General features: G+C 37.5%; 1 protein-coding gene across 1 annotated transcript; it reads left to right on the top strand.

The window, feature by feature from the left end:
* Window positions 1-283: 283 nt before the first annotated feature.
* On the top strand, window positions 284-27,848 carry BOLL (boule homolog, RNA binding protein). Its single transcript, XM_030488607.1, has 12 exons — window positions 284-345; window positions 3,344-3,484; window positions 7,278-7,369; window positions 9,348-9,402; window positions 10,117-10,192; window positions 11,238-11,365; window positions 12,739-12,810; window positions 13,765-13,812; window positions 14,832-14,957; window positions 16,441-16,515; window positions 21,606-21,742; window positions 23,644-27,848. Exons 1-11 carry the CDS (start codon window positions 328-330, stop codon window positions 21,627-21,629), a joined length of 855 nt encoding a protein of 284 aa, XP_030344467.1. The 5' UTR covers window positions 284-327; the 3' UTR covers window positions 21,630-21,742; window positions 23,644-27,848.
* Window positions 27,849-27,962: the final 114 nt, after the last annotated feature.

Genomic DNA, 27,962 nt, shown 5'->3' with positions numbered 1-27,962 from the left:
AGGGACGGCGGGCGAGGTCGCTGCGGCGAGGGCGCGAATTAGCGAAGGGAGCGATTTTCCCGGGGGAAGCAGGGCTGAGGGGTGCCGGGCAGCGCGGCGCCCCCTATGCCCATTGCGGCGGGAGAGCGGGACTCGGCGGGGCCGCTGTGGAGAGGCTGCACTGTCTCTCCTCGGCCTCCTTCCCGTCACTGGTCCCCGCCGCAGCCCTGTTCCCCCCGTCCGTTGCAGGCCTCCCTCCGCCGGTGCTCGTCGGCCGGGCTCGAGGCGGAGCTGAGGCAGCGTCGGCGCGTGCCGGCAACGTGCCGGGGCTGAGGCTGCGACGGAGAGATGGAGCCCGACGGCGCGGTGAGGAGCCGGGAGCGGTGGCGAGGCCGGCTCTCGGGGGGGGGTGGGCCGGGGAGCCGCTCCGGGGAGAGGGCAGAGCGGGGCGGCGGGGGGGAGCGCAGTCGTGCCGCCAATGCGCTTCTCGGTGGAGGCGGCGGCGGTTGCGGGCTCGGCCCCAGCGCCGCGTGGGTCCGCCATTTGCTCTGTGGTGCGGCGCGGTGCGGGCAGCCTCGGGTTGGGGTAAACCGGTCGCCCCGAGTGCCCAGCGGTACCGGGTACCTGGGAAGGATGGGTGTCTGGTTCATGACATTACGGGATATGGAGTGCGAAAAAAGGGATTGTTTAGGGAGTAAGGTGGGGTTAATCGCCAGGTGTTTGTGGTGTTTGATTGCCTGACTGGGGGTGTGTTCAACATAAAGATGAAAATTTATAAATTCAGGTAAAGAGCAGTTGCCAAACACAAGAAATAACACAGAAAAATGGCTGCCCCATCCCTGGCAGTGTTCAAGGCCAGGTTGGACACAGGGGCTTGGAGCAACCTGCTCTAGTGGAAGGAGTCCCTGCCTGTGGCAGGGGGTTGGAACTGGATGAGCTTTAAGGTCCCTTCCAACCCAAACCATTCTATGATTCTATGGAAAATACAGATGTATGTACACATCCATACTGTTCAGGAAAAAAAAATTCTAAAAAGTGAGTTATTAGGTGGTGTGCACATAGATTTTTTTATTTTTAATACTGTTTTTTTACCTCTACATTGGTATTACAGAGAGGAAATGATGTTTGAGACAGCTGTCGGAATACGGATTTTAACATTTTAAATTGGATTTTACTGTATTGGGAGTTCACAAGTGATGTGTTTAACTCCTCATTTCTTCCGTTTGGGGTCTGGGTTTGTTTGCTTTTTTTACTGAGACTTAAAACTCTTAGCTTGTATGGCGAAAATTAAATCTGAGATCTTTGAGGTAAAGAATGTCTTATGACTGTGGTGTCAACTGTTAATTGTTACGTTATAGTTAAATTCAGATTTTTTAGTGCTGTACGTAATTGTCATGATTATACAAGTAGAATATTGTATTTGGTGTGAGAGATGAAGAAACTGACTTGTTTTATCACCCTTCAAAAGTTGTTCTTAACAGGAAATGTTACTCCTTCTAAAGCCTTTGGAACTGCAGTGATTATGATTGTTCCTTGCCTGCAAGTGGTGGATTTGGTTGGTTTGGTTTTCTGTTTTCATGTTAGGCACTACTCAAGGGTAGAATTCCCAGTAGGAGGAATGCATACTTTCTCCTGAACAGATCAGGTTTGGGGTTTTTCCTCCATCCCAAATGTGTGTGTTTTAGTAAATTTGGAAAGGAGTTTTGTCTTCACTACAACTGAGTAGGTGTGGACTAAACCAGATTTATTTCTTTAGGGTATCCAAAACAATAGCATTAACCTTTTACTCGGCATTAATAGGATTAATTCTGAGATGGCAAAGGAAGTAGTCTTAGAAGGGCTTGTGGGGCAAACAAAATGGCAACTTTTTTCCCTGACATTCTTCCTCATTATTGATCTTCCATTTCTCCTTGCACTTTAAGCGTCAGCCTTCATTTTGTGTGTGTTCTGCCAAAGATAAGCAATTTTTTTTTAATCCAGGAATGCTTATTGGCAGAGATAAGAAGATGCTGTCCTGTGAGAGAGGTGAAATCATGAAGTAAAACAGGCAGCGTAACTAAAAGAGGGATTCTGTGAGGAGGACTGTTCATTTTCTGCTCTAGTTTTTGAGAGGCTGATAGATGTGGATACTACAAGAAGCGAAGAATTTTGTACTAGATACAGTAGCTTTCTATTTCTAAAATGTGCTCGCATGTGTTTTGTCAGTCCTCTCTCCAAATTAAGGGTTGCACAATAGTAAGAAAAATTGTCATGAAATCCTTTAAAAAGAAAGGTTGGAGGCTGACAACACTAGATTCCTACTTCTAGTTTTCACTACTTTGCTTACTAGTAATCTTTTTATCTACAGCCTGCAGCAGCTGCTTTGTCTTTTACTTTGGGCTCCTTGTACTGTCAGGACACAATAGTCTGGGATTGGTTTTAGTAAACTTTAGTTATGGATGGGGACAAACAAAAAAACCCCACCTTGACAAAAAAGTTCTTGAAGCCTCTACTGCATTTCTTATTAGAGAAGTTAGTGATGGTACTACATGGCTGCTTTACAGCTATGGTTAGGATTGACTATGTACGGCAGTATTAGTTTGTTCTGAAAAGGGTTTCCAGTGAAATGAGTGTCTGTATTTTTCCACGGTTCACAGGTGTAATCATGGTGGAAGTTAAAACATCAGTCAGGCTTCACTAAATAATGGTTTCCATGTACTGTCTTCCTTTACTGGGGCAAGGGCAATCTGGTAGTTCTTCCACAAAGAGGATTTCTGTTCAGATCACTCTGCTGTGTTTGTAGGCCAAGAGGGTATTGAAGTGAAAGACTAGTCTTCAAGTGCTGTTCTTATCAGTTGTAATGAGCTTGTTGGTTTTATATGGTGGAATTATGGGCGCTTGCCACTTGGAAAATCAGGCAGAAGCAGCTGCAGGGAGCAGTTTTGTAGATGTGTGTGTGTGTGACTGAGTGCAGGTTGAGTTGAAGAGGTCTTTTCTGTGTAGGCTTAAGCTAAGGGGATTCTAATAGGTACAAATTAATATCTGAAATAAAATTCATAACTTGGGATGCATACAGGAGGATGCTGTGCAAGCAGAAAGCTAAGATTGGGGGTTAGGCCCTAAATGCCTAATTCAGAAAGGTGTTAAAGTCAAACTTGAGACGATAGTGTGTCACTAAATTATTGAATTGCTTAAAACTAAACTTATGTTTAAATGCTTGCTGGGCTACATTCTGAATAAAAATACATGATTAATGTTCAGTTATTCAGCATTTGCTGTGCCTCCCAAAAAAATCAGTATTTTCTGTTGAGAAATTTTTTATGTGATGTCTTATAATGTGTGAGATAACTGAAAATATTTAAAAATATTTTCCTTCAATCAGCAGACACCAAATCAGATGCAAACTGAATCTTTGTATTCATGTCCCAACACTGTGTCACCGGTGCCATTAAATAGTCTGACCAGTGCTCCAAGGTTTGGAACAGTTACTCCAAATCGCGTCTTTGTAGGAGGAATTGATTTTAAGGTATTTTTTCCTATTTTTTTCTACTAAATGATAATTTATAACTGTATAAATACCAATAGGAAAAGGATGTGGGATACAGTCGTGTGTTTGTTTAGGTGGTAAGGTGCCCTTTGCTGCAATGTTCGAATGGACAGTAGAGAATAAAGCATTAAGCCTTGATTTATGTAACACTACTAAAAAGTTGTCTCTTTGTACACCTAGCTGTTACAGGCTTTTGACATACTGGTTCTTCAAAATTTTCTCTTTTTCAAAGAAGATGGCTTTTGTCATCAGCAGAGTTTATGGTAGAAAAGTATGTAGAAGGATTTTTATTATGTGTAACACTTGGTGTAATTTAATAAACTGTGAACACAGTGTTAAAGATTGCAAACAGAACAAATGGCAGTAGCTTCAGTTCCTCTAGCACTTTTCTTCCAGTTCATACAAAGAAGGAGCTACAGTGCACGTATTCATGAGCTACCATAGTAATTTTCTTAAAAGCAAGTGTTTGTTTCAAAACAAATACTAAATCTTCTCTGGGCAATTTACAGTAGTGATCTGGATTCTTAGAATGGTTATGCCTTCACATGCACCCTAAAAACCTCAAACAGCAGTGAATATTGAGCCATTCTTATGTTGTTCAGCCACTTTCAACATTTGTGACAAGACATGTACCAGATCTTTGTACCAGCTACTCATTTTTATTTTCTTACCACTTCAGATTAGGAGTAAAGTCATTGACTTCTGCAAAACATCTGCTTAGCTGTTTCTTTATTCCCAGCAAGAGTATCTTCTCCGTCTTAATCCTCTTAGGCTGAGGACCTTTTGAGTGGTGACTCAGATGAAGAGGAGGAAGAATGACAATTTTGCATAATAAACATAAGAAGTTCCAGGATCTTCTGGCTCATTTGGCTGAGATAATTCAAATAGAGGCGTTCATAATTCAGGAGATGTTGTACAAGGTCTTCAGTATATTTGGGCTTTGGTCAAGAGGCACAGTAGCTTTTTGCATTAATAGTAAGCAAATGACTAGAGCTGTAAAAAGACTTGTCTGGCTTTGCTCTTTCTTGATGGCAATTTCAAAGCTTAAAGCACTTCTCTGCATAATATGTCAATATTTTTGTTAATTGTCATATTGTTCATTTTGAAGGGTCTCCTCATGGTTCACTTGCTGTACATCAAAATCTATTACGAATCTTAATTTCAACAACAGGAATTACGTGTGTTTGTATCTGTAAACATAAAGATGGATTTCATTGGGAGAAGAAAGAGAAGGGATGAAACCATTGTTGGCATTTTAGCAACTCTTCCAATTTCTATGACTTAATATCAAGTAGAGTCTTAAATCTGTATTCAAATCATAGGATATATATGTCAGTCTTGGATTGTTTTCTGACGGGAATCTTATGGCAAAAAGCATTGGGGTTTGGGGTATTTTTACCCCAAAAGTCTTAAGTCAGCTGCGGGGGTGGTGGTGGTAAAAAAGCTATTTATTTATTTTTGTGAAAAAGGGAGGCACTTAATCAATACAAGATTATTTGCTTTCCAGCAAGCTCTTTTATCGTTTTACCAGTTGGTGTGTCACCTTAGCAATGATTGCTCTTTACAAGAGGAAACGTCTGGCCTTTTAAATTTAGAGAAATAATTCAGTAAGACAGGTTACAGTTGGGTACGTTTTCATCTTGGTCTGAAGAACTCTTTCTTGAGTGCTATATGCCCTGCCTTTCTTAAGAATCTGACAAGGGCCTTTGTCCTGTCATGAGCAGGAAAAAGCAAGTCCTGAATGTGTTTCTGTCAAGCCTCTAGATACCATGTTTGTCCAGATACTTGGTAATTTTCACTGTGAATCTTAGAAAAGTGTTTCCTTCTTATTCCCCTTTAATACACTGCTCTGCAGATAAACCTTTGGCTTTCCAAGTTTACAGTTTTGTGTAGCCATCCGTCATGTCCTTGAGGTATTGAATGACGCTTTCAGCACTGGTCAATCTTAAAGGCTCTTTGGTTGTTTCTTGGCCTGTTTTAGCCTTCAACTCTTCTGTAATAGGCTTTTTTGCTCAGCTTTATGAAGCACCTGTGCTACATGTAACATGGAGCTTAAAAGAGGCAGTCTCCCAGAAATGGGAAATTTAAACTACAGGCCTTTCATTTCTAAGCAGATAATGTTTTGGTGTTCATTGGAGAAAATTTTAAGGGAAAGGAAAATCTTCACTATGAGTCTTTTGTACATCGTACATGCTTTGTAATGTCCTTTGTACATTGTAATGTGCAAACCCTACAGCATATGCTGCGCAATTGGTCTGTAGAAACTATCAGTTGTTTGCCTGAATCTCTTTTCCTGTGTACACAGGCTTTCAAGTTTCTGCTTAGGTGCAAAATGTGATCATCTGTTCAAGAGGATGTTCTGGACTTCAGAATTCTTTTGACCTGTTCATGGTGGATAGTTTCTCAAACAACAGTTTCCGAGGAGAAGACACAATTACTGAGCCTTAATAAAACCTTGAAGTGTTTCACACCTGCGCAGTGCACTTCTATCTGTTGTTACTCCTCACACTTTCAGAGCAACTGGGTATTTTCTACTGTTTCAGTGCCTGAATCCTTGAGTTAATTGGGGAGATAAACTGGTTCTACTATCATTTGTCTCTGCTGGACGTGGGGGTTGTAGCAAGCAAACTGCATTATTTCTTTCCATAAAATGTCTCTGGAGGGTAGAATTCTCCAAAAAAAGCATTAACTTCATATTCTTTCCGGTTATGAAAGTTGTTCAAATTAGGTTCTGTTTCTGTTAAGTTCTTCTTGTTTCTCAAACTTGGATGAGGCAGCTAAGCCTTTGATGTGCAGGAGAGGATGTATAAAATCGTATACACACAGTTAAAAACAATAAAAGTCATTCACTTAAAGGTAGAATAGTACTTCTGATATAATTCTTTGTGGCAAAGTATAGATGAGTATGGAAATTGCTTGAAGCATATAGGCATCTATGCATAGAAGTGTACTTAAAGCATTAGGTATAGTATTAACTAAGGACCATGTAGAACAAAACTTTAACATCTGAAATGTGATGTTAAGGGCACTATATTTGATATATGCTTACATGGTAAAAGAAAACTGATTCGTAGAAGGCAGATGAGTGTTCACATAGCTTTTACATTAGGAACTTGTTTTACTCCATGCATACTCAAAAGGCAAGTTTCCTCCATGTGGATTAGGCCATTCTCCATTAAAAGGACCTTTGTTTTCTTAATTTATAATGGGGAGTTTCTATAGTGTGCCTATACATATCTGTGAAGTCTTATTAAATGTACTTTTGAAAGAGGGATTATAGTATATTAGGTGAATTTGACCATTAAGTCACTGTGGTTTAGTGGGGATATTTTTCATATGTGACCTATGCATATCCTTTCTGGAAGCCTACATACTCTGCTATTCTGAAGTTTGAAAACATTGCAGTGATGTTTCATATTGTAAACAGCACTCTAGTATGTAATCTACAGAAACTAAAATTCATATCTAGTAAACCTGCTTCAATGGTCTTACCTGTAAAAGTTGTTATATAAATCCAGTAAAAGAGGAGTTTTAATATTTTGGAGGCTTTTTAGCATTATTGCTGTACATAAAAATGCCGTAATTAAATAGGAGCTGTGAAGGCTCATACATCCTCATTCTTCTCTCTTCCTATCCAGAGTTGTCATTAGTCTGTAGCAAACTTTATCCAAAGTATGACCATCAAAAGTCTTACAGTAAATATTCATTGAATAAAACAATATGCAAACCAACTTTTCTTCTCTTTTTTTCCCTTCCTGATTTACTGTGCTAGACTAATGAAAATGATCTGAGGAAGTTTTTTGCTCAATATGGCAGTGTGAAAGAAGTGAAGATAGTAAATGACAGAGCTGGAGTATCAAAGGGGTTGGTATTGTAGAATAAGTATGTTGTGGAAATTGAAAATCCAACAGAAAGCTGACTATAGTAAATTTGATTATGAATTTCATAGCTCAGAATATTATTAGTTTTGTCATGGATGTTCCCAGTTAATCCAGGTATGCAAAAATGTGTTCTTGCCCTTTAACATCTACATAGAAATGTCTTTGTAGTTTGCATAACTGTAAAACTCTATACTTACGTTATTATAAGATGGTGTGTGCAATTAGGGCAAAATCAGTAGTCCTTTCAGGGTTTTCTTATGACAATATTTTAAATAGATAACCCTAAAATGGTAATTTAGTTATTAAACATATACATTTCTACTACTGAAAGCCAGTGTGGAAAGGAGCCTAAGAATGGGGGAAGAGGCGAGGTACATCTGATTATGCTGGAGTGCATGGCAATAACATGAGATTTTCTGTGAAGATTTATGGAACGAGAACGTAGGGGAGAAATTTGACAATGAATTGTGGTTACAGAAAAGGGGACTAAGACTGGAAGTCAACAATAAGAGAAATGCCAAAGAGCAGATCTGGAGAAAGATTAAGACTGGGTAGTAAGGTTATTACTAGAACCCAAGTAACGCAGTAGTAAAGGAAGTAAGATGAGGAACTATACTGCCACAGAACGGTGGAAAGAGGGCTGAAGCAGAAAGGAATGTCCATGAGAATTTGTACCCGTACAGCTCACTTTAGTCAATTCTCTTCTGAGCAGTAAGCCTTTGGTGTCTGAATCTCATCATTTAATACTGCCATAATACATATCAGCAAATTACACACTGAGCTGTATATATATCAGCTGTATATATCAGCAAAATACACACTATAGCAGAGTGCTATACCTGCATGGCATGTTGGACTTGGTTCTGCTCTTGGATCTGTTACCAAGCCTCTTACCCTTTTGCTAAATTCCAAGAAATACCTGAGTCTTGCAGTACATGTGTCCATATAATACAATAACCATGAATATCCAATTATTATGCAGTTGTGATTGCCAACATATGTCTCACAGAAAATACATTGGAAAATAATTTCAACGGTGTTGGTATTTCTGTTGAAATCCAAGCAATCCATTGCTTGTCATTGACAAGTGATTTAAGAAAGTTAAAAATTTTTGTGACTGATTGTGTCTATTAGTTTATTGTCCAGACAGCACATAGAATGAAAAGTCTGTGTAGGTAAGGTCCCAAGCTAAGAAAATAATTTCTGTGTTCTTTGAACTTGGAAATGTTTACAAATTTGTTTGGAGAAGACAATACAGGAAAAGCCCACAGATTTAAAAGTCTAGCTGGTCAGAGTCTTGTTGGACTCTGTACTCAAATAGGCATTCTTGAACGTATGTGTTGTGTTACAGACCTGAATTATAAGAGGAGATATTTTTGCACAAGGCACGTTCAGTGGCCTACGTTTGTGGGAATGAATTGAAGGCGTTTAATACAGCAGGAGTTTGTGTAGAAGGCCAGTTTGATTTCTTGCACTAGTTAGAAGAGATACGGTGAAAAACATGCTGTGTTACAAAGTATGAGAATACCACAGAACTCTTGCTTAATGCTAGTCATGTCAAGAATGACAAGAATAAATCACAGAGAAACACTATGTCCGCATTGCTGCTTGTTCTGAGAACTCAATATAGTGGGTAGTGCTTGTAGAAGTATGGAGTATTCACAGTTATCACTGAAGTAGGTGGGAGCTTTGCTGTGAAGTACAATATAGAAAAAAATAACATCCCAAGTGTCTCATCTTGGGCACCCAGAGTGAGTGAGGGCAAGCTTCAGATCAAAATCTTTGTTTAATAGAAATAAAGGAACTAAAGACATACACCAAGTAACAAGAACAATGCAGAGAGAGGTTTGTGTAGCTTTCCACAGGGGCTATTCATTCACTTGTACTATATATCGATTAATAATGTACAGTATGTGTAAGAAACTAACTTCAGAGGCTTAGCTTTTGTAATTTTTATCTAGGTATGGCTTCATTACTTTTGAAACCCAAGAAGATGCACAGAAGATTTTACAAGAGGTAAGTGATAGTCCCCATTATGATTATCTCTTAAATACTTCTTTTCATATTGGACCCTAAGTAGCTCTTAGTGTCTGGTCCCCTTTTGTTTGCCAGCTTGCATTTGAACTATTAAGTCTGGTCTGCATAGTTAAGAAGGTGGTTTAGAGGGACCTAATATAAGATTTAGACTGAGATCTTCTGGAACTAGGGAAGGGAGTTGCCAGTTCATAGTACAGCTCTTGACTTTGACGTATAGTCTTTACTTCCCTACTCTATATGTGGTCTCTTGTACATATAGAGCCATAAAGACTCTGTCCTTCACAATTGCTTTCATTTGCTTTACTAGAAAATCAGTTGCTGTCAAAACTTTGTTGGGTGTTGGGAAAATAACTGCTGTCTTTTATGCAGACATGTTTGATTGTCAGAGCTGACATAACTCCCTAGTGGTAACACTAAAAGATTCTGCTGAGAATCATAGGTATCAGTTGTTAGTCAGGAGGCTCCATGAGGAGTAAGTAATACTTGAAATTACTAATGATTAATTTTTGTGTATGTGAACTCTTAAAGTTAGGATAGAAAAGGAATTAGTATAGCTTTGGGGGTTTTTGAGATGCACTCTGCATAAAAAGCAGGGGAAGGTGAAACCTAGTGAGTGACTTGTGTACATTTGATTTTTGTTTCTTGCGTGTCTAGATATGTGTAGAAAATAATGTCGTCTTTCTTTAATTCTAGGCTAAAAAACTTAATTATAGAGATAAGAAATTGAATATTGGTCCAGCAATCAGAAAACAACAAATACGGAGTCCTCGTATGTATTTTTACTTGCATTTTAGACTGAACACTTATGTAAGAGGAGTTTTCTTTGTCAGATTCTGACAAAGTTTTCTCTGTCAGATTACTTCTTGATCTTGAGCAAGTAAGCTGTTATGATGTTCTTTTGGGGGAGACAGAAGAAGGTTTTCTTCTAGAAAAGATGCCCTCTCCTTCTGCCAGAAGCAGTTTTATTTCTGTAATAAACAACTGCAAATGTAGGATATGAATCACCAACTTGTGAGAGAAGCTCCATCAGGTTTTGGCATACCAGGGCATGTTGTTCTGTTGCTCCACACTAAGGGCTGTGTGTTAGAGCTGTAAAACATTCCTTTTATAAGCGCAGCAGGGAATGAAGTGTACTTTTGTAACTTTCCTAGGGTAAAAAAAAAACCCCACCCCACACTTCTGCTCGTCTGCATGGGGATCTATCCCTTTATTTGAACAATGCTGGCTGTCAGTACCTGTTAGAGGGCTGCGGAGATGGAACTCTGCTTTGGGATCAGCCCATGCCGGCTTACAGCCTCCATCGTAGTGGGAGCATTGCCAAGAAGTATCCGTGTTGCTGACATCTAGATACCAGTTTTTGCTTTTACCGGGCCATGTGCCATCACAAGAGACACAGTCTCAGTCTGCTGAGAGAGCAGGCAGCACCTTGTAGTGAAAAAATTCTGTTATTTTTAGTGCTTGGATCCTGTTCCAGTTAATTATGAGTATATGGAGGTTACCAGTTAAAATCTCCTACAATGTGAAGTTACCTGTGGACGTTTGAAGGTTAAAAAAATACACGTATCTTTGGTTAGTCATTTATATGCATGTCATCTTTTGCACCCCTTTCTCATCTACCTCTGGAGACATCCTGTGACCATCAGCTTTGATTTTGTGTTCGAGGGGGAATTGAGATGGCACTGTACACACTGCTCCATGTTCTTTCTTTCAAGTGTTTTGCTTCTCTAGAGATAAAAAGGGACTTTTTTTCTGTTTTGTGGCCTACGAATCTAAAAAAATTTTCTGGTAAGTAAACTTTAAAATATTAATTTCAGGTTCTACTATAATACCAGAAGCTGCTACAATGTACTTAACTACATCAAGTGGATATCCTTACATATACCATAATGGAGTGGCTTATTTTCATACATCTGAAGTTGCTTCTGTTCAGCAACCATGGCCAGTAAGTCATTTGTTTTTGTATATATATTCTTCTGTGGACCAGGATGAGTGCAGTGTTTTCAAATCCTTTCTGCTTCCAGTTCTTGGGCTATGCCTGTGTTTGATGTTTAAATGGCTTCCTTGTATTAGTCTGTTTACATTTTTAAGTATTACTTAAGTTTATTGTTCTTCTGCAGGGGACTTTTGCTTTGATGTGACCTATAGGACAGGGTAGTTCAGAATCAGTGGGCCCTACCACAGGAGAAGTTTTGTTTTACTAAGGAGTTTCTGGTGCTTATGACCTTTGGTTGGCTCCATTTATTATTCTGGGGTGCAAACTGTTACACTGAGGATGAAAAGAGAAGAAAAAAACAAAAATGAAATTGGGTTATTTTATAGTCATTCACATACTCTTTTTCAAGAATACTGCTTGGTTTAGGAGGAAGATAATTTGATAATTGTTTGCCTTTAGTGGGCTGGGGTACCTTAGGCAGTATTTATTGGGATGTACAGGAAGGAGCTGTCAATCACTTGTGTTTTAACATATTTGGTTTGGGTTTTTTTTTTACAAGAGGGAAGGATTGCAAGACTGATGGGGTCTGCATAAGGCACAGAACCTTCAGAGGGGGTGCGTCCTTACTAATTCCTGTAAAAGCAGCATTCACAGACATATCTCTCAGTGGAAAATCCCTTCATATTGGGGGGAAAAACTCAATGGAAGAATTAGTAATGAATAAAACCAGATTTCCCCAAATTCCTGGCTCAGATCCACTGTATTTCAAACAAATAGCACTGAATCTTTCCAATTACAAATTGCACGCACTAGGCTTAACTAGTTAGAACTAGATGTTCACAGTGCTGTGTTGTCCTCTATCATGGCCATACCTTTCTGCCCCCCTTTCTTTTGCTGGTGTTTCTCTGAACCTAAACTAGGCCCACACAAAACCCAGGCAGGTTTCTAGCTGGTTTAGCTCCTTATGCTGGCTCACTGCCAAATGAGATGAATGCTGAAGCTGGTGTGAGGTGGGGAATGGAAAAGGGAAGGTTGGGTTGAGGCTGTGGAGAGCGTAGGAAAACATCAGTGACAACTTAAATTACTTTAAGTATTTACAAAAAATGTATCTGTAGTCAGGGTAGTGGATGGCCTCAGCATCTCTGGATGGTGGTGGCCTAATGCTTTCTGGAAAGAACTAAGTAAATACGCCAAAGATTGTTGTTTCATCTCTAAGGTAGGCCCTTAGAAACAGTGGTTTTGAAGAATCTAAGTGTAAGTTAAATCCGTTTTCAAAAGGAAGGGGGGATGGTTCAGCATTACAGTACTCCAGAACTGTTCTTAATAGGAGTGGTAATTCATTAAATTGCTTCATTAAGACTTGTAACTTCTTTCTTTTCAAGTCGCGCTCTGTTTCCACTTCACCTGTGATGGTGGCTCAACCAGTTTATCAGTCTCCTACGTACCATTATCAGGTATCTATTTGAAAATTAGTTTCTAACCATCAGTATTCCTTCCAGCCATGCAGCTTTATTTGCAGCACTGTCTCCAGTCTGTTTATTCTTAGGAAATAAAAAGATTGTTCAGAATAGTCATATAAAAGAGATTGTCATTTCACTGAAGATCTTTTAACTAGAATACAATTTATTCTGCCTATGTAACTCTGAGGAAATGTAATAAATTACAATTTTCTTTGGTGGTGTTAGACAACTGGGTTAGTTCCATCCTTAATTTTTATAATCTAAGCCAAACTCCTGCTCAAAGTAGGGCTCATTAGATCGAGTTGAATTTTAAATATATGCAGTGGTGGTGTTTCCACAATTTTTCCAGTCAGCCTCTTCCAATACTTAATACTTCTCATAGTAAAAGTCTTTTTAACTACTTAAAATGTTCAATGTTCCAACATGTGTCCCTTGACTCTTGTGCTCTGAACACCACTGATGAGCATCTGGCTTAGTCATATTTATGCTGCCCCCCTTTGCTAGTTGTAGCCAGCAGTAATTATCCCCTCCCACCTTTATCCTTCCCAGGGCTGAACAAACCCAATTCTCTCAGCATCCAGATAGGTCTGTTCTCCAGTCCTCTGACCATCTTGGTGGCCCACTACTGGATTTATGCAGCATGTCCATGTTTTTAATGTGTATTGGCAAGTTAACTGCATTCTGTATCTTCTGTTTTTCTAATTAAGCATGTTTTTTAAGATGCTTCGGTATTTCAGAAGTTAATGAAATGCCAGAGTCAGAGGCTGAGTGGATGTAGATGAAACCAAGTTCCTGAATTATTTGGGGGCTTAATGAAAATCATATTCCTTTTAATTAAGTACTGATCATAGATTGAGGATGGTTTTGACTCTAGCACGTTGGGAATTACAATAGGTGTATGTATATGTTCTTAATCACATAAGTAATACTGGTTTTGTTTGAATTTAGGCACCAGCACAGTGTGTTCCAAGTCAGTGGCAGTGGTCTGTTCCACAGGTAAATACAGTTGCAGTATTTTAACATTAGTTTGCCTCTAGTTTAAAAGTCTGATGCACGTAGGGGGAACTTTACCACTATTCCCAACACTTAAATTTTATAAAAACCTGAAGTAACATTTTATTAAAATAGCGTTCATTGAAACATCAGATACAAATCTGATGTAAAGAAAGCATTTTCCCCTTCTTTTTCCCTCTGGCAAAAAGTCTGTATGAAATTACCTAGTAAGTTCTCAGAAGCAGGTAAAAACTGCCATATTTTGCCTGATAGGAGAAATGAGTATCGACTAGCTCAATAACTGATATAACTGTGATGTTTCATTGGAGTATTGCTAGCAGAAGCATGTAGATACACAAATATGGTGAAACTAGACCTAGACCCTTGAGATAGAAGGAAGAACTTGAAATTGCCAGCCTGATAATTTTGGGGGGAGACTATTGGTTTTGTGATCTCTGTAGCAAAGGAGCTTGATATGGAAATCTTGACACTCAAAGAACTTCAGGAAGCTGAAAGGAGGACCAAGTCCCTTAAGCTCGAACCGTTCCAAAGCATCCTTATTATTTTAGTAGCAAGCAGCCTTGTCCAGTTAGGGCCAGGTCATCTCTATTAATAGATGTCATCTGCTGCTTTGAAATCTGGGTGCTGACTTACAGAAATACTGGGGGGTTTATTTTAAAACAAAATACCTATTCTTTTAATGTAACATTTTTGCAAGATAAAATTCAACTCTTATGTTCCTATGAGCTTGAGAGTGTCAATTTTATATATTTTAGGATTTCTCTAAATACTCTCCAAAACATAAATAAAATCTGAAAAATGTATAAAAGTTAAAGGACATTTTTGTTTTATCCCACCAACTTCCCCCTCACTTGGTCTCTTTAGGTTATCAAAGATTAATTTGACACTTTATTTTACTGTTCTCTTTGCTAAATATAAATGAAGAAAAAGCTTTAAAAGAATCTTTGGTGTTCATAGTGCTTAAAACATATAATTTATGAAAGTAATGTGGTTTATTTCAGTCTTCTGTCTCTTCACCTTCATTCTTGTATGTGCAACCATCCGAAGTCATTTATCAGCCAATAGGGATTACCCAGGAAGGCGGATGTGTACCTCCACCTCTCCTTGTGGAAGCTGCAGCTCCAGAGGTATTTCTATAAAAGCTTTACTTACAGTTGAGGCTTTTATCTGCAATTGAAAAACAATCTTTCAGTTGAAGCACAGGTAGTTCAGAGCGCTTACCATCAACTGTTCCCTGTACTTACTCCCACAGTTAATGCTGCTGCTGTTAAATCATTTCAGTTGTCCTCAAGAATCTCTTCTAGTTTTCTAAGAGGATGCTTTGATTTGAAATATTATAGAGGGGTTACCAGTGTATGATAGACAGCAGTGTAAAAACTAGTCAGTTTGGTTTGGTCTGTTTGAAAATATAAGTACAATGGGAGTTAGGCTCTTCAGAATGCTGGATTAGTCTACCCAAGCCATAAATATTTCCTGAATTAATTCTTTGTGAGTAGAGGCTCAGTTCTAAATACTCTGAAGATCAGAATAAATGAAGTAGTTGAATGGCTAAATATTTTTTCTTTTCATTTTTTTTGCTTCTATAATAATAGCATTTCTGATGTTTCTTAAGAAATATTCAATGTACAATAAGGCTTTATTATCTTTATAATTGGATATTAAAAATGACAGTAAATAATTGGCTACAGAAAAACTTAATGTAAAATTTTAAATGTATTATGGTTGGTACTTTTCCTTTTTGATATTTCATTTCTCATTAACAGGGATGTCAAAATAAATGATAAATTAGGACAGTAATCAAGTATTGTTACAAAAGTTGAAGAGTATTTTATTGCTACAAGAGAAGTTCCAAAACTGGTATTTCAAACATCTTAAGTGGGAAATCCTGACATACTTTAATTTAATTTCCCTATAAAGGTATTGAATAATACAAGACTTCGGTTGTTGGAGTTGTTCTTTTTTGTTATTTAAGTGCATATAACTTGGTGTTTATATAATCATAAATCTTATTAGCAGTGCTATTATTTTACCTTTTGTATTTCATAAATCAGATATAAACTTACACAGAAATTTTGCAATCTGTGAGCACTAAGAAAATACATCAAGTTGGTTAAGGAATATTTGGATGTAACATGCTCTCAGTTCACAGGTATATATTTTGTTGATGTTGAAGGAAGCAGTATGTGGACATTCAGAAGATGGTGTAAAATTCAAAGAAAGCCTGTGTAGTATTTGTATGAAAATGTCTTGTAAGTGTGATAATGTTGGGAATTGCATTTGAATGTGCTAATCTACACACTTAAACCCTGCTCCAATCGGAGCTAAGTAAAATGGATTTATAGTAGTGTGCTGTATCTGTCAAAGAAAGTGACTTGTGACACTGCTCTGGATAAACTGATTTTACTAAACTTTAGTACAGAGGGGAAAATAGAGGTTTTTTTTTTTTTTTTTTTTAAATACTGAAATCTTGTTTTTTAAAAAGTCAGTACTTTAAACATAGCAACAGTTTGAAGTTTTAAGGAATCTAAAGTCATGTGAAAAACTTGCAAAAACATAGAATTGCAAAGCAAGTTTTTCTGCCTTTTTTTAATTTACTTTCTGTAATACCAGGTGTATTCTGATCATGGAGTTCAAGCACCACATCACCAGCCAGTTGCCCAGAATGCCATAGCCATGCCCGCACCTGTGAGTATCAAACAAAGATAGTTAAAGCTGTCCCCTCTCTTGAAGGGGAACAGTAAAAGAAGAGGGGAAGGGATGAAAAAGTCTTCTATTAATGAATTAGTAAGGAAAACAGAAATGTTGCAGAGAACCAGGTTTTTCTTCACTTGAGGCTTTGTTACAGGGGACATAAGTATTACTTGGTTTGGAACTATTGGGAAAAACTAAAACCCAAAGCAAACGTGTCTAGTTGTTTGAAAACTGGAGGTACAAAGAAAACTGTAAATGAAAAGTATGTTTTGAGAGAAAACAGTGAACCTCGCTCAGTTCTTCAAAGTGATGGTTACAAATCCTTGTCTCTGGATCTTGGGAAGTTGAATTCATTACTTGCAGCCTTACATAAGCACCTCGCATTGTGGAGAGGTGGGATTTTGGATTATGGAGCATGAAAAATTATGCTGGTTGGCCACCTGTGGGTGTGTTTTTGTGCAGTTCTGATTCTTGAATGGCCATTCTAAAACGTGGTTCTTCCATGTCACTTGATGCAGGTTGTCGGGGGTTTTTGGGTCTCAGTTTAAGGTCCTTTGGCGTTAACTCAATCGGTAAGGTTGTTGACACAACATATGAAATAATGTCTAAACTACATTTAGCCTAGATTTGCTTGATAACAAAGGACTAAAGGTGTCAGTAGTTTTACTTGATATTGCAGCACTGAGTCTTCTGTGAAAGATGCTTATTCAACTACAAATGGCAGACTGGATATGAATGAATCAGAGCTATGTTACAGGCTTTTTTATGTATTTTTAAATGCTTTTACATTTAAGAGAAAAATATTTTTTTCAACTGTTGTGTAACAACATCTACTAAATATTTCCAGTAGAGGGGGCTGTAACATTAAGTGTTGTCTTGGAATAAAATGCAAGTACTCTAATAAAAAAAATAGAAGCTGAATATGAATTAGAGATATTCATATGTGATTCGTGTTTTTAAGGAATACTTAAAAGGGAGGTGATATAACACAGTTATCATAATATCCAGTTTATATTCTGTTTTCTAACAGTGTATGAAAACACTTTAAGAAAAAGAAAGCAATAGTAATTTCAGAATGAAAAATGAGTGCATACTTACTGGATCAGATAGAGAAATAAGCCTTTCCACCTTGAAACTTGACTTCTATTATCTTTCCTAGGGCCAAGGCTATACGAACAAGATAGCATGAAGTAAGTTACAAGGTAGATTTAGAGCACAACAGCTCTTCCTCTTCTACAGTAATTGCCATAGTACCATGCTTTATGTTATAGCAGAGGCAAAGTAGTTTACCCTGTGGTAAGTGATAATGTGTTAAATTACATGCATATGTGCATGCATAGTCAAAGCATGTTTGGTTACTATGGCATAGGAAATGAGCTGCAAATTCACTCTTGCTTATTTCCTGATACAGTATTTTCTATGTTTATTTATAGCTTTAGAAGTGATTTCACATGCAGCCAAAGCTGGCATAACCCAGCAATTCATTCCATTTTCCACACCACCCATTTCCCTGTGCTGGTAGAGGTTTTTGTGAGGCACTATGGTATACCAGGTCAGGGAATTGATGTAGTTAAAGGTGAAGCCCTACACCCCCCACCCAAAAAGAGCTAACTTACACTTGGATCAGTTCCTCAGACAGGTTTGTCAAGCAACTGCATGAACTCTTGTACCTGTACAAGACATTTGGGATAGGATAGAGGAAGTAAGATTTGCTTTAGCAGTGCAGATATAAACTTGATGAAATTGAGCATGAAATTGCTGATCCTGCCTATTCCTTCACTGTAATTCTTGCTCATTCTTACCCATTTTCTCAAAGTCTTACCTCTAATTAAAACTCTGCTCTGTTCAGGTCTCAAGTAGATCGACAGATACAGTTAAACCCTTAAAACTGTCAGAATTCGGCAAGTCTTTTGTTAATTATAAGATGATGCCAAATTGGTTTTGACAGGTTTTAGTTTTTAGTTAGTTAGCTTTGTTCAGTAGTAACTAGTAGTTCTGGAATGTAGTTCTTTCTTTTCAAATTTCGCCTTGCCTTTTCACATACCCACTCAAAGTTTTGAATATATCCCATATATAACAAATATAATCAGCTTATAACTGTAGCTGAGCATTCAACAATGGTTAGGGAAAAAAATAAGGAGCAAATGTTGACAGCAGCCTGCCATGTATTAACAACTGGTTGGGTCATTACCACCTGCTCCCCAGCTTCATAAAAACACTGATTGTAGTCTAGTTAAAATACCCCAGCAAATGTGTCTGCTGCTTGAAAATTGCTAAGTAGTGGCCATGTGAGAGAGAGCAGAAGCCTAAAGTAATGACCTTGCCTTGAAGGTAGTCTGCTAATTGCCTCAGCTACATTAGGAATTGTGTTAGGAATAAACATACACTTTATACTGGGAGCTCTAAGTCATATGATGAGAGCAGGGTGGGTACAGCCAGTATCCAGATACTGTTGGCAGTTGTAGAATTCTTACAGGTTTCAAATGCAGCTTAAAACAGAGCATACATTACAGTCACATTTTAATGAAGTCACAAGGTTAGGCAAACAAAATGGATTAAATCCTTGTTGAAGAAGAAAATCCCAAATTTCTGAGCTTGTTCCGTTGCTGTTGTGGGTGTATAAAAAGAGAACTCGGTTCACTAATGGTGTAAGCCATGTAGCAGTTAACAAAGGAGGCTTCAGTTCTGGCAATTTCCTAGTTTATTTTTCATTCTCTATTCTACCACTGAAATAGCTTTTTGTTCATGTGACTTTTAGTACAAAATCTGTAATAGCCTTAAACAAAAAGTTAAAAAACACATTCCTCAACTTCCAACTGTATTTCTTAGATCCAAATTTGGTATTTCAGATCAGGTTTGAATAAAAAATATTAATCCCTTCCCCTTGCTCATGTGTTTGCTGATGATCCCATGTATTTACTTGAAGATGTTTTCTTTCGGGGATTATAGTGTGTTTTGTTCATGCATTTATGGAAGTGATTTCATCTTTACATCTGTACAAATGGGTAAGGTTGACATTCATTTTCAAAGGCTGCCAGGTGACACTTGTTTTTTTGGGAAGCATGGTGGGGGGGGATTCATCTCTACTGGATCTTGTGCAGTGTTTCAGATTCTAAATTATCCTCTAATTTGGAGGTTAATATTTGGATGCTCCTAGAGGACACTTAGGAGATTCTGTTTAGTGGCAAGATCTGTGTAGTCTACAGTAACAGCAGAAACTTAAGGGGAGATTGAAATTCATGTGCTCTCGTTTCAGATCTGGTTTCAAATTTAATTCTGTGAGTTAAATTTTTGTTTTACTGGTTATCTTGAGTTCTGAGGCACTGGCCTGGTAAATGTTCATTGGACAGTGTGTGTGTGTATGAGGGAGACCCATGAGCAACACAAACCTGGGGAGGTGAGCAACACAATTGCAGTCTACATAAACCGAGCAAAGGTGTAAAAGATTCTGCCACGTGGAGGTGGGGAGGGTTTGTTGTTTTGTCTTATGATTTTTGGGTCTTTCTACTGTTCTTAGTCATCTTTTCCAGGTGCAGTATACGTGTCGGGGTGGGCATGGTTCTAGTCTGAGGTTTTTGCTCTTTCCATGGTCTCTATCCAACAGAATGTTTTGGCTGACATTAACAGTATGGGATCATACAGTGTCTTTTCATATAGGAGACTTTTTAGGTCCCCGGAGGAGGTATTCTTTTTATTTGAGCTTGGACATACAGATTTTGGGGGAGGGAGGAAATCAGCCTTAAATTTTCTAAACTCTTCACTCCTGTCACCACAATAAACTAGTTCTAGCTGACAAAGTCTGGCAATCTTCCTTAATGCAGTTCTTGCAAACTAAAAGTGCTGGGTACTAGATTGGCGTGTGCAGCTGTACTGCTGCTTTTAAGTTTACCCTTTTCTTCAGAAAATGTTCTGGACAAGCACAGAAGTACAAAGGTAGTAAATATTACCATGGTTTTTCCCGAAAACCTGATTGAGTTCTCTAACAGTAAGATCCTAACGATGATAGAAACATATCTTGGTTTTCAGATTTGTTTGCATGTTTGGTTTATGTCACTACTTTGTTCTCTATTCCCCACAATCTTTTTGGGTAGCTTTAAAATTGGATTTTTTACTTAACTATAAGAAAATGCTTTTTTTGAATGGTCAAAGATATTTTTTTGCTTAAACATTTCCAGTCTACAGTATATTGGCAGTAATTATATTGCCTCTAACTGAAAAGGCAGAGGAGCATCTTCCTATGTCAGAATTTAGGGTATTAATTTGTAATCTAGTTCATGTACATGTGCATTCAGATCATAATGGTGCATGATGCTAGCACCTGAGCCTTTTGGTAGTGAATGTCCTGTTAATTCAGCTGAACTTGGAGCACTCCGTTTTTCTCTGTAATAAAAGTAATAAGGTAAAATTTAGGTTCTGTGTGTATGATACACTTAAATATACGTGTGTTTATACATGTTTGTATATACATATGCATCTATATGTACGTAAATTGTTTTCTGTAAGAGGAAGTCTTGGTGTAATCATTTTAGGAAGAGCATAGTAACTTTATACTAGCACTTGTACAGTGATTAGTGTGTTATTGTATGATACTCCATCTGGAACAAAAAAAATTAAACCTTACAAGTATTTTCTGTATAGGTAAGTATTTTTTTTGGATTTTTCACTGCATTTATACATGCAGTGAAAGTGAGAGAGAGAATAAAGCCTTGGTTTAAAGTTACCTTAGTCTAAGGAACATGAATCTAAATTTCTAGGTTGGAGCTAGATGATCTTGAGGTCCTCTCAACCCCAGCCATTCTATGATTCTATGATATATTTTAACAAGAGGCTTGTCACCAGCTGTAGCAAGGTCCATTGCCTGTAGAACAGGTATTTTAAACACCATGAAAAACGAATTTGTGAATTTTATGTTAACACTGAAAGCTGCAGATGGCGTGCTTTTTCTTGCCTTGTTCCATTCTATGTTCTCTTTATAATCTTTTTTTTTTTTTTTTTTATTCTAATAGTTTGTTCTCATTCCAGTTTAATGGAGTTTTTCTTTTGCTTCCTCTGATCTGTATGTTCCCTCTCTCTTTACTCGACAGACACTATGGAGCATTCAGTATTAAGCCATTTGGACAGCTCTGATCTACCTGCACTGATTTTCTTGTCCAGTCCTTCCTGTGTGGCTGAGATCCATCATCAACATAGCAGCTCGCAGCTGCCTGCTGTGGAACTTGCGGTTAGTTGTTTCATTGCAGTGCTTGCTATTTGCAACTCTGGTAAATAGTAGTGCAGAGTCTGCAGTATTACCTACTGCTTTATGCCTGTTTATACATTTCCTAATAATTCTGTGATGTAAAACAAACTTTATATAATCCATGTCATTTATTTCATCATTGGTCTGTTTCTAGTTCAACTGCCCAAGTTCCCTGTGTGTTTTGGATTGTTTTCCTTCCACAGGGAGGGAAATTTTCGGTACTCAGTGTATGATTTTATTTGTTTTGTTTCTGAAAACTGTTTAAATTTCTTTATAGACAATTCAGCTTTTTCCCTTTTTCTCCCCATTTTGTGTGATTCACAGTGGTTTGAATTCATGGAGTTATACTCTGGCAGGTGCTCACCATGCTTTTATTGGGGGAAAAAGGTGCTGCTTTTAGTTGCTTGCACTTAAAAAAGTAGGATTTTAATGAAATGAAGCTAGGGAAGAATACATGCTTTGCACATGTTATAATTTGTGTCCATTTCTTATCTGATAGCTTTTAAACAGCCCAGTAGTTTGTAGCAGGGACTTGCTATTGGTTAAGATGTGACTCACTGTCTGTGCATGTGTCTCTGTGATTTATCCCTAGATGTAGCTTTGAAAAAAATATTAGAAGCTTGCTGAGGTGAGATTGAGCATAGTTCTGTTCTTTTGGGACCGGGCAGTAGAGAGAGAAAATGTGTTTGTTTTCTCAATATTCTAGGTAGGAGTCAAAACTAAGGAAAGAGTAAGAGAAATAAATTGGGAATGTAAAGTTGATGTAATGAAAGCTAAAGTGAGCAGGGACACTGGCACTAGATGGCCCTGGATAGTTAGGAAAGCAACGCACAGCATGATGCAGAGCTAGTAGATGATGGAAAGAAACTGAAATCCTGAGATTCAGGTGGCTTGAATATCCGGATAGCAATGTAGGAATTACAGCTGGTTATGTTAGGAAACTGTCTGTCAGAGCCAGAAAGGAGGTGAAAAAGGTGGGTAAGATTAGCAAAAAAAAAAAAAGTTGATGCTGAAAAGGCATGAGCTAGGAAGGTGAGGTTAGAAAACAAGGCTAGTTAGTCTGTCATGTGGCATAGTAGGAATGGGAAGAAAGGACTTGGATTGGTTAAGAAGAGAACAGAGAACAGATGGGAGTTCCACAAGTGGCATAGAGAGCAGCTGAGCTATAAAGGGAGACTATAAGAGAATTTGATCGTAAGAATAAATAGAATATTACTCCAAAAATGGTTCTTGCCAGCACCTAAAACGGTAACCCTGTTTTCTGAATCTTGCCATGTTTTTGTGAACAACTAGTGGCATCCATTGGCAAATTAGTTAATCGCAGCCCATTGCCTATCTGTTGGTTTACAAACAGGACAGCTATCAGTTAGTCAGTTCAGGTCTTGTAAATCTGAAGTTTAGCTACTAAAAAAGTATATGTAAGCATTATTATAAATTCCCACAGTAATGCATTGCTCTAATCTGTGTTGCAGAGAATGCAAAAGTAAGACAAAAACATGTAATTGGTGAAATAGTTTTGCACTGTAGCATATTATAGAAATACATTTTCCCTATCCAGTTAGAAAGAGGGGACAGTTGCTGTAATAACTTGGCATACTTTACTGAGGCTTATATGATCAATGAACAGAACTTGATTATTTTTGTAAATAAATTAATTCTGAACTCATTCTAAGATTCCATACTTGTAAATGAAGGAAGATATTTCTTGCCACTGTTGACTTCACCTATGTCCATAATGGAAATCTGGTTTTCCTTTTTGAACTAAGTCTGTCTTGCTGACGCAGTATCAAAGTAGACTGTAAGTTTTCATTGAAGCATTGTTAATGTAGTAAACAGGACACCTTTTGAGATAGAAGAAACAACACATTTTTCCTTCTCTTTAGGAACTGAGGTTGCATTCTGTGAGAAGAAATTTTTCACATCCTTCATCTGAGTCGGAAACCTCAATACACACGAAGTCCCCATTTTCATCCTAGAAAAGCTTGCAGAATGGAAGAGAAAATTCCACCTTCTACAGACTGTAAAACAAATTTTATTTTCTTTTAGCTATCTACTTTGCTAACATACCTATCACATGGAGGATATGTTGTTCCTAACTCCTAACATTTACCTGAAAATGCCAAAGTTAAATACCACTCTTTTTCATAAAGTAATCAAATGAAATACTGTCGTTTGGACAGGTAAAAACACATGAAACCATGATTTTATCCTGCATTTCTTAGTAAAAATACTGTTACAGGACAAAATGGGGATTTCTGATGCACAGCCTACTGTATAAACTTTGGTTACTAACATAGATTGGAAACCAGCATACTTCTTATTAAAGGGAAAATTTTAACATTTAATTTCTGGATTATATAAATTTTAAAGATACATTAGTTACAAAGCAAAAGCCATTTTCCCACATACTGAGAGCATTTCTGTGCTGTGGATTAAAGTCTGGTTATTTAAATTTGTGCATTTTATTTTAATTCCAAAAGTTTGTCTATTTTTTTTTAATTGGTATTCTTTACTTTTTTAAGGTATTTAACTTATGTATCATTTTAGTACTTGGGAATAATAACTTTTTATAATCAAATTGGATTACTAGTTTATCCTCCTATGACGCTGACATTTTGCTCGTGTATCATAAGCAATAAATTTGGTTTTTGGTATGTTTTTAGCTGTAGAAAAAAGCAAGATTTAACTTATTGCTATTACAAACACCATTGAAAACTTCTCCTTGTTTCTTTGACTTTTTTCTGTTGTTTGTGCAGAACTTAGGTACTCCCTGACAATATCACAAGATGAAATACCACTTCCTCGTCTGCAGGGAGATAATTGTCTTTATTTTGACTTGCTTCTCCTCTCACCTTCTGGAGTTGCATCTATTTTATAAAAGGCCGATTCCTCAAAGGTTAAAATACAGCCTCTAGTTAATAGGAGTGCACTGAGGTCTTTATGTAAATATCCTTCAGCTTTTCAGTTTTATCTGTTCTGTAGTAATCTGGGGGGTTTCTTTTTGTGGGGCTTTGTTTTGCTTAGGTTTTTTTAATTATTCAGAGATCTTACAGAGTGGGCGCTGCAGACAGTAAATAATCTGTGTGTAATATGTAAATATATTTAAAGATTTATAGCACTTAGTAGCATTCTTTCATATTGTGCAGGAAGAGAGGTGGACTCTAGTTCTGTTCTTATGCTGTTTGCAAATTGTTGTGAAAGGAGATGCCATGTACTATGACTTGGTTGCAAGTTTGTTCAAGTGACTTTCTGCCTTTTGCTAGGTAGAAAAATCTGCCCAAATATAACTTAATAGCTTCTATTTTAAAATACTTGTTACTATAGCAGCTGTGGGGGATTGTTTTACCAATTCATATAAAAAAAGATACACGATTTGTTGGATACATGGGAATTTCAGCCCATTCTTGGTGAGGGAAATACTCATCTGCTGTAGATCGTTGTGTTTCTGAGCCAGTCTGTACCACTAAACATCTGTCCAGTTGTTCTGTTTGATATTCAGATTTTAGAATTCCTCAATATAAATATTACAGACATCTTGGCACATTGTAACAATAATTCATTTCCATGGAGGAATTTTTATCTAGTAAATTATTACACTTTTTAATGAAGTGCTGTCTCTGAAGGTGCCAAAGAAAGGTTCTTAGAGCCTTATTTCTTCTATCATGAAACAAATACGCGCTGACCCAGACTTCAGAAGATTTAATCCGAAGTCCTTGTAGGAAGGTTCTTTCAGCTAAGGAACTGGCTTGCAAGTGTACAAATACTGTGCAGTCATTTACATGTCATCAGATTGTGGCTCTAGTCCAGATACTCACAGAATGTAGTTTATTTTCTATTGATAACTACAGATGTTAAATTGTTGATAATGAGTTGATCCCATGGCCTTTGTTTCAGAGAACATGTACTTTGGTTTTACTTGCATATGAACTTGATCATTTGGGAAGGATATTCAGTGTTAGGCACACAACTATACCTGCAGCGTTCTGCTTTGGGGCTTCTAACGTCACTGTGGAGGTGCTGTTAGGTTTGTATCACCAGGTCTTAACAATGCTTCATGTTGACTTGAGAGACCTAGAAGACACCAAGACCAAGCTCTGAATGGTGGCTTTCCTCCAGGAGCCACAGGTCACTGTTGAAATACTGAGGGCTCTCTGTTGATATTGTAGTTCATTTTTCTTCAGACTGCTTGCCAAGAATGATGGCATAACATCAAACCAATAGTAACTGAACCTTTAAGCTTCCAGTGGTTGAATTCTTCTGCAGGCAAAATTGAGGCACAATAACTGACTTCTGGAATTCCATTACAGGGATACACAAATGGTATGTGCTGTGAAAGAGCCACATCATTTCCTCAGGTAGAGCCTACAATTGCATTATCTTGATGTTCCAGCATTCATTACTTTTTTATTCTCTTTAACTACACAGTTTTATTCTCCTGACACTTAAAATTTCCATAATATGGGGGATTCTTGTGCTCTTATGCAAGTCATTTAGTTAACTGCAGCTGCTAACATCCTGATCCCTCACTGATTTTAGGGGCTGGAGAAGGGTAACATTCTCTTGGGTCTTCTGCATTTTCCCATTGATAGATGCAAGGCTTTACACACATGCTGGGAGGAACACATCAGATTAGAACTCTGCCCTGTGGACTTCCAGTAACTAACAGCAAATAACCATCTTTGTGCACTGCTTGTTACATTCATGTGTTAGCAAACTAGATCAGTTTTCTGGCTTCCACCCCTTAGAATTTAGAGACCTGGCTGGTATTGTTTTCTACAGACCTAGCTGTTACAGTATTTCTAGCAACCATTGTCTATTTCATGTTATGTTTATAGGGCAAAATGCTAGTGCTAACATCCTCTATTAGATAACTGGATAAAAACCTGTAGACAAGCAGAAAACTTACTGAAGTTACCTCTCTCTTGTATTTTGTTTGATCAAGGACTAATGTGTTAAATAGAATTCTCTAGTTCACTAACATCTTTGGTTCCTGCTACTTCTAATCTTAAGCATCAGAAGTCCATTCATCATCCCTGCAAATCTATTTACATTTTTAATATTTAACTGGGAATTCTTTGTATTCTGAAATTAATTTTTAAAAATAGCTGATAGTAAGTCAATGGCTAAACTGCATTCCAGTAGTAACTGAGCAGAAACTAGTAGGACACATGGTTCTCTTGAAGCATTTTTCTCTGTTTAACATAGTTCCAAAATCTGAGTTGTAGGGTTGTAAATAGTTTTTTATAGCAAAAGTTACTGTAAAATAGGTTCGTAATGTTGGAAGTACTACAGTAGTTTTAATTCACCTGTATAAAAGTGTCTTCTGTTTCCTATTTAAGTAAAAACAAAGTTTAAATCAGTATTTTAAGGATCAGAAATACAATGCTAGTGTCTTAATACATGTGTGCAATCCTGTATGTAACCCTTGTAAGCTGTTAAGCAGAAAATCCAAATAGATATATAGAAAGCAGAACAGTATTACTTCTAACAATGTTTAATAATGTCGCCAAGGTGTAATGGGAAAGTGTAGGTCTTGTAAGGCCTTCTTAAACTTTTGGAGTCACAAATAATTTAAAGAAGTATTGAAACTAATTTAAAGGGCCCCATGTGGTCATATTGTACCTCTGTCAGTGGAGCCGGAGTCTGCATAAAGGGTGTACATTAAAGGTAAACTGAATACTGCTCATAATACTTCCAGTTGTTTTTAATCAGATAAACTAGAACATCCAATTTCATTGTCAAATGTGTGATTTTGGTTGATCATATGGCTGTGTTATTTGACACTATGTGGCAGATGCAGGTGATCTAGGTACTGCAGCTTTGGTAAGTGAGATACTGGGGATGTGCAAATTAGTAAATTTGTAGATCTCGTGTAAGAGAAATGTTAGAAATCTTATAAATCAAATGCTCTTTATGTTGAACCTACTTGTAACACAGCAATAATAAACAAGTTTCTGTAGTTCAACTTCTAGTAAAGTTCTGGGTTGGTAACTGAAAGTTTTAATTCACATTGGTCAGTGTCTACTGTTTGGATTGTAACTTTGGTTTATTTAATTGTATTGATGAGTATGGGTTAGAAAAATACAACAGAAAATGGCATTGAACTGTTATCATTAAACTGTGCTTATGCAGTCATTCAAACAAACTGTTGTCATCTCTCTTAATTCTTTTTAGAACATTAAGCTAAATACCATTGCAGACA

Source organism: Strigops habroptila, chromosome 5 (genome assembly GCF_004027225.2).
Source record: "Strigops habroptila isolate Jane chromosome 5, bStrHab1.2.pri, whole genome shotgun sequence".
Lineage (NCBI taxonomy): Eukaryota > Metazoa > Chordata > Aves > Psittaciformes > Psittacidae > Strigops > Strigops habroptila.
The sequence above is the reverse complement of the archived record's forward strand: the minus strand, read 5'-3'. Positions and strand labels throughout refer to the sequence as shown.

Excerpts from the sequence above, each read along its gene's own strand:
- BOLL (XM_030488607.1), top strand. Across the intron at positions 3,485-7,277 it reads TAGGAGGAATTGATTTTAAG|ACTAATGAAAATGATCTGAG; the intron begins GTATTTTTTCCT and ends TTACTGTGCTAG. Across the intron at positions 13,813-14,831 it reads GGCAGTGGTCTGTTCCACAG|TCTTCTGTCTCTTCACCTTC; the intron begins GTAAATACAGTT and ends GGTTTATTTCAG.